At 36.2% G+C, this 12,028-nt stretch overlaps 1 protein-coding gene across 1 annotated transcript; it reads left to right on the top strand.

The window, feature by feature from the left end:
- Positions 1–8,725: 8,725 nt before the first annotated feature.
- On the top strand, positions 8,726–12,028 carry LOC130717849 (peroxidase 12). Its single transcript, XM_057568225.1, has 3 exons — positions 8,726–9,018; positions 9,788–9,982; positions 11,196–12,028. Exons 1-3 carry the CDS (start codon positions 8,779–8,781, stop codon positions 11,817–11,819), a joined length of 1,059 nt encoding a protein of 352 aa, XP_057424208.1. The 5' UTR covers positions 8,726–8,778; the 3' UTR covers positions 11,820–12,028.

Raw genomic sequence — 12,028 nt, 5'->3', positions numbered from 1 at the left:
CCTCTCCACCTACGTGGAGCAAAACCCCCTTCAAGTATGAGATTTTCTGGGATGAGCATGAACAATGCTCAGATATAGTGGCTCAAGGTTGGCTCAAACCAAGGAATACTGATGATTGCTGGAAAGACCTATCTAACAGGATTCATAGCTCCAAGAAAACTATATGGGCTTGGCAAAAAAAAACTTTTAGAGTGGCAGACAAACAAATCATAAGACTCAAACATGATTTACAACAGAAGCTGGACAAACCTGGCCATAGTGTGGACTGGATTGCTGTGAAAAATCTCAGACTGGAGATAGACAAACTCTGGAGGCAGGAGGAACTTTTCTGGGGGCAACGTTCTCGTGTTAAATGGGCCAGATTTGGAGATAAGAATTCTCACTTTTTCCATGCTTCCACAATCAGGAGAAGGAACAGAAACCGAATTGATAGAGTGAGGAACTCACAGGGGTCTTGGATTGAGGGTCAGAATGAAGTTATGGAAGCGTTTGTCAATCACTATGAAGAAACCTTTCATTCCGAAGGAGTTAACCAGATTGAAGAGTGTTTTCTCAATTTTCCGCTAAAGGTTTCCTCTGACCTGAATAACAGATTACTTATGGAAGTCACTGATGCTGAAATGACTGAGGCGGTGAACATGTTGGGTGGGCTGAAAGCCCCAGGCCCAGACGGGTTGAATGGGCTTTTTTTTGAAAATCATTGGGATACTATTAAAGGTTCAGTTTGCTCTGCTATCAAAGATTTTTTCACTACTGGCAACTTATCTTCAGAAATCAATGAAACTATAGTAGCCCTCATTCCCAAAGTTGATTCACCGAAGTGTGTTGGCCAATTTAGGCCTATAAGCTGTTGTAATTACATCCTCAAGGTCATCTCTCGCATCATTGTTTTCAGGCTTAAAGATGATTTGAATGAGTTAATCTCACCGAATCAAAGTGCTTTTGTGGGGGGGGGGGGGAGGTTAATTCAAGATAATATAGCAGTGTCCCAGGAGGCCTTCCATATGCTACTTAAAGGAGGCTCGAATTCAAAAGATTACATGGCCCTTAAATTAGACATGAGTAAAGCTTATGATAGATTAGAGTGGGCTTTCCTGGAAAGAACTCTAGTGGCTTATGGCTTCAATTCCACATGGATAGCAAGAGTTATGATCCTGGTTCGAGGAGCAACTTATAAACTAAAGGTTAATGGTTTTCTGAGCAACCCTTTGATCCCGGAGAGAGGGTTGAGGCAAGGCGACCCGCTTTCGCCCTATCTCTTCGTCATGGCCATGGATGTCCTCTCAATTATGATCACGCAAGCACAACAAAGCGGACTGATCAATGGTTTCAGGTTCAATACTCTCTCACCGCCCCTAACCCACTTATTTTTTGCAGACGATTCGCTCCTATTCGCGGAAGCCAATGTTACAGAAGCGACAAATATAATACAAGTGTTGAACCTTTATAATAGGGCCTCAGGGCAAAGGATAAATGTCACCAAGTCTGGATTAATCTTTGGAAAGAATGCTGTGAACCGCACTAAAAGGGATATTGCGAGCCTCATGCATATGCCCATTTGGGAACACCCGGGCCAATATCTGGGGCTGCCTGCTATCTGGGGACGGAGCAAATGTAACTCTTTGGCATGGGTTAAAGAGAAAGTTAGAGAAAAAATAGAAGGATGGAAGGAGACCCTATTGAACCAAGCTGGCAAGGAGGTCTTGATTAAAGCCATTATACAAGCAATACCTTCGTATGCTATGGAAATTGTGTACTTTCCAAAGGTTTTCTGTAATTCGCTGTCTTCCATGGTTTCTAATTTTTGGTGGAAGGGGCAAGGGAAGGAGCGAGGGATTCATTGGAGAAGTTGGGAAAAACTAACCTTGAGCAAGGAGGAAGAGGGAATGGGGTTCAGGGATTTCAGATCCCAAAATTTGGCGATCCTAGCAAAGCAGGCCTGGCGAGTTCTAACGAATCCAGAGGCACTTTGGGTGCGAGTTCTAAAGTCAATCTACTTCCCTTCTTCAGATTTCTTACATGCTAAGCTTGGCTGCAACCCTTCTTGGATGTGGAGAAGCCTCCTTGAGGGGAGGGATTTCATTACCAGGTTTAGTAGATGGGCAGTGGGAGGAGGCCATTCAATTAAGGTTTGGGGGGACAATTGGTTGAGTTCCGGTGATGCACTTATTCAGCCTACGAATGCCCCTGATTTAATGGTGAGTGATCTAGTTTCACCTAATGGAGAGGGCTGGTATATTGATCTCATTCGTGGCACTTTTCAACCAGATTTGGCGCTTAAAATTCTTCAAACTCCGGTCAGTAAAATTAATCAAGCAGATGTTTTGTTCTGGCCTCATAATCCTAGAGGGGACTATTCTGTTTGTTCAGGTTTCAAGGTAGCAAGAAGCAACTCAATTAGAGTCCAGCCCCTAACCACAAGTTCACACATTATTCCAAATGAATTATGGAAAACAATTTGGGCTTCTCAGATCCCCCAAAAGCTCAAAATTTTTTTGTGGAAGGCAAGTCATAATTCGATAGCAGTAAGATATAATTTATGGAAGAAAAAGATCTCACCTACGGGTTTGTGTCCAGTCTGCAGTGAAGCTTATGAGACAGTGGAACACCTATTCTTTATTTGTCCTTGGACGAGAGCGGTTTGGTTTGGCTCCTCGCTCCAATGGATAATCTCTTCAGGTGGCTTAGGGTCCTTTGATGTGTGGCTGATGCAAAAGATTACTACTCTACAAGCCTTGTCACTTGATTTCAAAAAAGACTTCTCGACCTTGGTATGTGTCCTTTGGTCTATATGGAAGGGGAGAAATGATGTGGTCTTTAATTCTATGCATCCTGATCCTTGATTTGCTCTACAGCGAGTCTTCAGCCAAATCCAAGCCATGGCCCTAACACAACCAGTCAAGGAAAACACAGTCAAAGAAGATAACTTGCCACAAACTGTGAGGTCAGTGGATTGGTTTCCACCCCATGGAAACAATCTCAAAATAAACGTGGATGCTAGTTGGGTGGCTAACCTGCCACAGGCTTCCATTGGTGTCTTAATTCGTGACAAATTCTCAACGCTCCAAGTTGGCTCAAGTGCCAAGATTTTTGCATCTTCCCCTTTGACAGCTGAAGCGTGTGCTATTAGAGAAGGATTAGTCCTGGATCACAATCTGGATTGCCCACAAGTAGTGCTGGAATCAGATAACAAACAATTAGTGGAGGCTTGCAATTCAGGTTTCTTGATTGGTGAAACAAGTGCAATTTTGCAGGACATCTCCTACCTAAGAGGACAATTCCACCGTTGTGAGTTTGTGTGGGCTAATAGGGAGAGAAACAGATCTGCTCACCAAGTTGCCAAGCTTTGTATGGAAGACAAGTTGTTGGGTAATTGGATGTTTAATCCCCCTCAGGAGCTTCGAAGTTCCTTGGTGGAAGATGCCAAAGCTGCTGCTTTGAAGAATGGCTTTCCTAATCACTACTGATGGAGCTTAAACTTTGTCTGGCCTTGATCTCTTGTCCTCTCCTCAGGTTCATATGCAATTTGTAGCAGCTTTTTTGTCTAGAACAAGTGGCCACTACTGATGATCCTGCCGCAGTATGCTTCTTTCTTTGTTGGTCGCCTGAAGCTTTGTTACTGATTGCAAGAGCAGCTTGGCTCCATGAATTATTGTTGAGTGGATTTTAGTGAAGAGGTTGGGGAAATTCATTTCACCTGTCAGCTGCCATGTGAAGCCTCTTGGCTTTTAGTTAAAAGGACCACTTTTCTTGTGTATAGATTCTCGGTCTCTGTTTTTCTTCCCCTTGTTTAATTTGCTTTCAATTCCACTAGTTCCTAAGCCATTGTACTGTTGTCTGCTTTGTCTACTTTGAATCTTGGTCATGTTGACTTGCAATTTGCTTTGTTTGCTGGGTGCTTTTCCCCGGCCTTGTTTCTCCCTTTGTGGGCTCGGCCTTTGGGCCTGTTCTCTTTTAATACAACAATGTTTGACCAAAAAAAAAAGGACATCTCAATAGCAATCACTTTCGCCAACTTCATCTATAAGATTTATGTGGGTGGGAGTAGCTTACTTGGATGAGCTAAGGATAAAAATATATGTAAGAGATGGAAGTTCAGGGTTCAAACCCTAAAAATGAGCATTTATAATTACTAATAACTAACACTAACACTAACACTAACATTTGTCTATAAAAAAATTCATACTATTTACATGGATTTAAAAACTCTCACCAATCATACTAAACACCCACACCTACCGGTATAAATCAATTCAATCGATCCCCACGCACCAATTATTGAGTAATAACATACCTACTCAAGAAACAAAAAATCCACCTTGAAACCCACTAACCGATCGAAGCAAAATAGCTAAAATAAATTTCTTGCAATATGTTAGCAATGATGACCAACAAAACTATCACAATCCGAGATCCATAGGGTAAGATCTGAAGACCATCTTTTAATCTTTTTCCTCCTCTCCAAGGAAATTACCACAATCCTTTTAGCACATGATCTAAACCCACATCCATTGCTAAAGTTAACAAGCCATTCTTACTTGATAAAATATATATAAGAAATTAAACAAGTTTCACATGGTGGATTAGAGAGCAAAATAATGGTTTATAAGTGTTAATGTTAGAGGTCCAATTAACTTAATTCATTTTTGACAGCCACACACCACATTCACTCTCATATACTCATCCTATAGTTTTGGATCGGCACTATTCTACATGAATACATGTGATGTGTGATCTAATCCAAAAGAGTTTCTCTGACTCCATCAAAAGTTTCACAAGTGAATACTACGTTTTTTTAATTCACATTAAACATTCTAATCAATTCAAAACAAATTCTAAAAATTTTGGGTGAAAATTTCGGATGATACATCATTTTCCAGTCCAAAAACTTACGGAAACTAACACCAACATTTATAAACCTTAATTTTGCTCTCCAATTCCATGTAGTTATTTTTCATCAGAGAATCCGCGGGCCTTTTATTGAACTAAACTAGAGGTGATAATGTCCATTAATCCGTTTCTCTTTATTTTTACTTCTAATTTTTCTAATATTCACAACTGAAGTTTTTTTTTTTCTCCTCGCAATCTTCTCTGCTTCCTTTTTCTCTTCTCACCACCAAACGTGTCTAACGTTAAATCCCGTGTCATCATTGTAGCGTTTTCTCACGTGTTCTATTAATTTAAAAAAGAGATGGACAAATCACAAAAGTGATAGCTTGCCATCAAAGTTGAATTGAATCTTTCCCATTAATGGAAATGGTCATTGCCGCTTTGTCGTTCTTACTTCCTGTCCTCTTTTTTGTTGTTAAATCCAACAAGGGGGTAGTTAGGGAAACTTTCAACCTTTGAAACCCACTTGGGTCGATGAAAAAAATGGAGTAAAATGAACACAAGTTGCACTATAGATTTAATTAAGTGTTTGAATAGTTTGAAGTGAGATGGAATAAATTTGATAGAATAGAGTGATCCGTGTGAAGAATGGAACTAGTTAAAATAGAATCATAAAGTCAAGTTTAGTTTGTTTGTTTTGTTAATTTCCAGCTCAGCATTTCTGTTATTAGAGATTAGTTTAACATTTCATTTTCCTTTGATATCCCAGGGATTGTAATCTTCATTTCAATTCTAATGAGAATTTCATATTCACATTCAATCTTTTTTCTGATTCTATTTTCATATATAATCCGATCTTATAACTTATATGGAATACATTCGATCTTTATTTCATTTCATATAATTTCCCCTTCCAACTTAGGAACTTATATATGGGATGAAATTATTCTTTTATTCATTTCATTTCATTTAATTTTATCATCAAAATCAAAGTTCTAATCTCCATATTGGTCCCTTCATTTTAACTTAGGTGATTTTAGTCGCTTTATTTTAAATTCCTCAATTTTAATCTATGCATTTCTCAAATGTTGCAATTAAATCCCTTCCTTAAAAATATCATTCAATTTTAAGAAAATTTAAATGATATCATCAAAGTTAATTCATGTGGTAACTGATGTGTTGAATGATTGAAAAGAATGTAAAATAAAATTAGCTTAAAATCTATATCACTTATCTTAATAAAAAAGCCTAGAGGAAGACATTCATAATTGAAAAGTTTACAAAATAATGTTAGGGTAAAGGACTAATATTGTAGAATCAAAGACTCAATGCATGAAAGCAGGAATGAGGATCAGAGAAGATGTTCAGAGATATGTGGATGAGTTATTGATCATATGGGATCGAGCAACCAAGGTTTATATATATAGAAGTGGTTAACAAAGTAGGGTTTATCATCTCACGCCCCAATGTGTTGGATCAAGGGATCTCATAAAAATAAATTGTTATTGGAAAATAAAATACAACCTTCTCATTTTGGACAAAGTAATGTATTATAATTATAATTTTCACTAAAAAAAGTAGTACGTAGGAACAAAAATACAATTTTTACTATAGAGTTATAGGGATCTTATTAGACAAAAATCTCAGCCTTGCACCCCAAACCAAAGACTTGTTTTATTTGAAATAAAAGGAGTAAGAGATGCATCATTAATTAAAGAACTATAACAATATTCTAAAATATATGACATGGATTGAGAAAGTTCAGTTAATGTTTTCAATATTCTCAACCTCTTAATACATAGCTGTCATGCAATTTTTTTACAAGATGAAAAGGAAAACCAACTATTAACTAAAAATTGAATTAGCGTCTAAATACAATGACGGCGGCTATGTCTAAATTCGGCGATCTACCCCTTCTCGTGATGTTTTCCTTACAAGGTGGTCTATTATGGTATTCCTCTCTCGCGGAATATGATCAAAAGTGATATTCCAATCTTTTCTAAGTCATTCTTAAATCTTTAAGATAGTTGTCATGCATATAGATTAACTTTGATGATATTATTATTTTTGACTTGAAATTGGATGATATTTTTCATGGAGGTGTCTGATTGTAAAATTAGAAAAACTACAGAAATTAAAATTGAACAATAAATAAGGAAACAAAAATCACTATGAATAAATTAATGGGACTAAAATTGCATTTAAGCGTTTTTAAAATTAGAGTTATCTCAAATTTTTCTTTAATAATATCATTTTGAAGTTTTGATTTATGTGTGATGATGAATGTGATGATAATTTTTTTTTGAAAGAGTGATGATAGTATTAACTATAACTTATTGTTGTTAAAAAAGAAAGAAAAAAATATATACGCTATGACTTATGGGACAAGGTCTATTTTCTTATTATACTTTGAACATTGAATTTGTTTTTATTATGATTGTTGTGCGTATATTTTATCTGAGTTATGTGTACTGACTATTCTTCCAAAGAAAATTAAACTAAGCAAATTTAAACCACTTGGCTAGTTATATTGAATAATTTTATCTTACATTTATTTTTAAAGATTTTATCGAATCTTACTTGAACTAAAATTTAATCATTTAATATTATGAATTACAAAACCTGATAAAACTTGAACGGGTTACTTTGTTGAGTTTGTTCCTCAAAAAAGAGATTAAAAAGATTAAATTCAATTTGTTTAACAAAGACATCTTCCTAAAAATTAAAGGATTGAATACGATATTGCTGAATTCAACGGGGGTAGTTACATAGGACACCCCTTTTAACATTTAAACTAGTTTATTCATTCACAAAGATTTTTCTTCAAGGAAAATATTTGCTAGGCCAATAATGTGTTTAAACACGCACAGACAAAAAGGAAAAAAATAGAAAGAGTGTGATAAATGATGAGAGACAAAAAAAAAATTGATAAGCTAAAAAAAATCAAGTGTTTGTGCTATTAAAAAAATGTATAAAACTAAAGACAAATGTTATGAATTTTCAGATGAGAACAGAATATCAACTATCCACAAATGATAGGTAATATTATTTCTCTCCTCATAGTTAACCTCATGATTATAAAATGTACTTTATTCACGTAGAGGAAGATTAAACTTTAATCTCATAGTTAAAAAATAAAGGGTATAGCAACGAACACGACCTATATGGTAAGTCTTGCAAACAACCTTTATTCAATTGAAGCCACTTGCACTTGAAAATTGGGGTAAAGAGAGTCACGAAGCATATGCTTGCCACAAGTCTATATTCTGCATCTATGTCTGACCAATCTTCGTCGAAGGACCCGATAATGTATAGTAAATAAATGACTATTGGGTTTTGGACATGTCCTCTTGTCTTTTAGTTCGTATCCTGCAAACACGTCATTCAATCAACTACCAGGCTGCTATCAATTTATGAACATATTCACATCACATTAACTATTAATTGTAGATTGTCATATATTCATCAATAAGAAAAAAGTCCACACTTATCCACACTTATACCAAAAACAAATAGGAGAAAAGTGAAAGATATAGTACATGGTAATTTGATAGTAAGTAAAAATAAAAATAAAAAGTACGTGAAAATAAAATGAAAGAGAAATAAATGTGTGAAATAATGTTTCTTTCACATCTTTTTTTAGGTGGAATGATGAGAGAGATAGAAAGAAGAAAAAAAAGTAAGAGAGAGAGAAAATATAAGATGTGATAGATAATTAGAGAAGAGGGATATAAATAAAAATAAGTTAAAATGAAGTATTTTAAAAATGAGGTGTGTATATAACTATAGATCATTATTGAAATAGGTGAGTACATTAAATTAAAATCCTATATTCATGCACTTATCCAAATTAATACTCACCAAACTCACCCCCATTGTCTTTAAATAGTAGACAGTACCTTGTTAGCTAGATGTGAAGTCACTACCGGCCTTTCTACACATTTGAACATGGCTTCTTCTTCTTTTGTCACCCTTCTTCTGATCTCTAGCTTTCTTTCATTTTCCCACATCAGAGTGTCTGAAGCAGCCACAGCTCCTATTGTGAAGGGACTATCATGGACCTTCTACGATTCAAGTTGCCCCAAGCTTGAATCCATCATCAGAAAAGAGCTCAAGAAGGTCTTCGACAAGGATATTGCTCAAGCTGCTGGTTTGCTTCGTCTTCACTTCCATGACTGCTTTGTTCAGGTAATTATAATTAATTTAACACGTACGTACACATCGATCTTAGAAGATGTACAGCTTCTATATTGTTTTATTAACATGCATACATTTCTTTAGTTAAGTTTAACATTATAAATTGCTTATAATTAACTCAATGCACATTTTTGTTGCTTATAGTTAGATTTAAATAACTTCTTGAATGGTTGGTTTTTATTTTTTGAAAGTAAAAACATTTTTGTTAGGAATTATTTTTGATAAATCTGATTTTAAAAGTTCTTATTTTTTAGTTTTAAAAATTAAAATAAAATTTCTCTTTGTACTTTTTTTTGTTTTGATGAACTCAGAAGTCTTTTGAGCAATTTTTTTTTAAATTGATTGGTAAAATTTATTTTGAAATCTAAAAAAATGTTAAAGGGGAATGATCAAATGATAATAGAAGATTAATTAGATTTTAATAGGTATTTTTAATTTACAAAATTTTCATATATTGTATAAAATCCACTAGATATTTTTTTCCCCAAAATAATATTTCTGTCTTTCCATTACATGTTATAGACATTTTAATAATTTTTAATTGAAGATGCTTTTTACTTTATTAGGTAGCTACTTTTGCATGGAAGTGTGTCTAGTTAAAAGACATGTTCACAATACATTATTTAGATATAGTCTCTTCAACGATCTTTATTTAACATGTTTGGTTGCTTTAAATACATAAATAAATTGGGTTCCTCTGTGGTTATTATTTAATGTATTATTGATGTACCTACGTGTTAATTAAAAAAATTACATACAGGGTTGTGATGCATCAGTACTATTGGATGGATCAGCAAGTGGGCCAAGTGAGAAAGATGCACCTCCCAACTTGACTTTGAGAGCCCAGGCCTTTAAGATCATTGAAGACCTTCGCAGTCAAATTGAGAAGAAGTGTGGAAGAGTCGTGTCCTGTGCCGACATCACCGCCATCGCCGCACGAGATGCTGTTTTCCTCGTAAGTCCCAACCCTGCCCTTTCACTCATATCAAAATAAATTGTGTAATACTCCTATTAAATAGTATTATTCACTGACACAGTACTACTGAGAATGATAACTACTCATTTTTTAATCTATAGAAATTTATCAATTGGAAAAGGCTTAAATATGTTGGAGGTCCCTCTAAAATAGGGGTCCTTTGGTTAAGGCCCCTACAAAAGATTTTGGGTGGAATAAGCCCCTAATGTGAAAATAATATATAGTGATAAACCCCTGCCGTGAGGTTCCGTTTAATTTCTGATGATTCTGCAAACGGCGCTGACGTGGTTTATATTTTGTGAAAATTATTCAATTAAAGAGGGTGCCACATAAGTAAATGAGGGTTGAAAAAAATAAAAATAAAATAAAAACCCAAGTACGTTTGGGGATTTTACTTGGGTTTTTTACTTTTGAGTTTTTATTTTTTTATTCTTTTCAACCCTAATTTACTTACGTGGCACCCTAATTATTTTCAAAAAATATAATCCACGTCAGCGCCGTTTGCAGAATCATCAAAAATTAAACGGAACCTCACGGCAGGGGCTTATCACTATATATTATTTTCACATTTGGGGCTTATTCCACCCAAAATATTTTGTAGGGGCCTTAACCAAAGGACCCCTATTTTAGAGGGACCTCCAACATATTTAAGCCATTGGAAAATAATTACCAGTAGATATACGTATAATGCTGACATCCATTTGATATAAGATGAGAAAGACATCTATAAAAATGAGATTATCCTATTTAAGTGTAGGGTTGTTGACTCGGCGAACCACAGCTCACAATAGTTCAACATATTTTTGAGTTGAGTTAGGCTTACTTAGTTAGTTAGTTCGACTCAACCCTCTACGAGTAGTGAATTGTCCATGATTTTTCTAATACATGAAATTAGGTCTGTTGGCACATGTCTCCATCCTTTAGGAACCATGAGATTATCCCAAGAATGCCTTCGACATCTAGGGGCCGCGGACCTTGGGCTGGTCAATTCTAGGCCCATCGGGTCGAGGCTAATCTTGAATTTCACTTAAACTTTGATCATCTAACCCATATCTTTTGTCAAACTATTCGAGTTGACCCATCATGCCTAACCTAGCCCATTTCAACATCTTTTTGTTTGCTGTCTAAATTATATTACATGTATCAAATTCAATAGTAGTTCTCATTCAAATTTTTTCTTCCACTATTGCAGTCAGGGGGACCAGACTATGAACTCCCCTTAGGAAGGAGAGATGGATTAAACTTCGCCACAAGGAATGTCACCTTGGATAACCTCCCAGCACCCCAAAGCAACACCACCACCATCCTCAACTCACTCGCCACCAAAAACCTCGACCCGACCGACGTGGTATCCCTCTCTGGCGGCCACACCATCGGCATCAGCCACTGCTCTTCCTTCACCGACCGCCTCTACCCATCCAAAGACCCCGTCATGGACCAAACCTTCGAAAAAAATCTCAAGCTCACCTGCCCCGCCAGTAACACGGACAACACCACCGTGCTGGACCTTCGCAGCCCCAACACGTTCGACAACAAGTACTACGTCGACCTCATGAACCGCCAGGGTCTCTTCTTCTCCGACCAGGACTTGTACACTGACAAGAGGACCAAGGACATTGTTACCAGCTTTGCAGTGAACCAGAGTTTGTTTTTCGAGAAGTTTGTGGTGGCGATGCTAAAGATGGGGCAGCTGAACGTGTTGACAGGGAGTCAAGGGGAGATTCGTGCTAATTGCTCTGTGAGGAATGCGGATAAGAAGAAGAGTTTCTTGACTACTGTGGTGGAAGAAGTGGTGGAAGAGTTGATAGAAATGTAATTAACCAGTGTGTTAGTTACTATATATGTGTAGGTTTATGTTTTATGGCGGTTAATAACACAAACTACCCTCTTGTTTCCCTGTTGCGAGGGTGTACGTTTTGAAGGATGATCGGGTATATGATCATCATAAGAAATCTTTTGATGTTTGTAATTCCTCCTAGTTGTATCACACGACAATATTGGAAATGAAATATTTTCAGTTTTGTA

The sequence above is a fragment of the Lotus japonicus genome, chromosome 5, assembly GCF_012489685.1.
Source record: "Lotus japonicus ecotype B-129 chromosome 5, LjGifu_v1.2".
In the NCBI taxonomy this organism is placed as follows: Eukaryota; Viridiplantae; Streptophyta; class Magnoliopsida; order Fabales; family Fabaceae; genus Lotus; species Lotus japonicus.
Note: the sequence above shows the minus strand (reverse complement) of the source record. Positions and strands in the feature narration are given on the sequence as shown.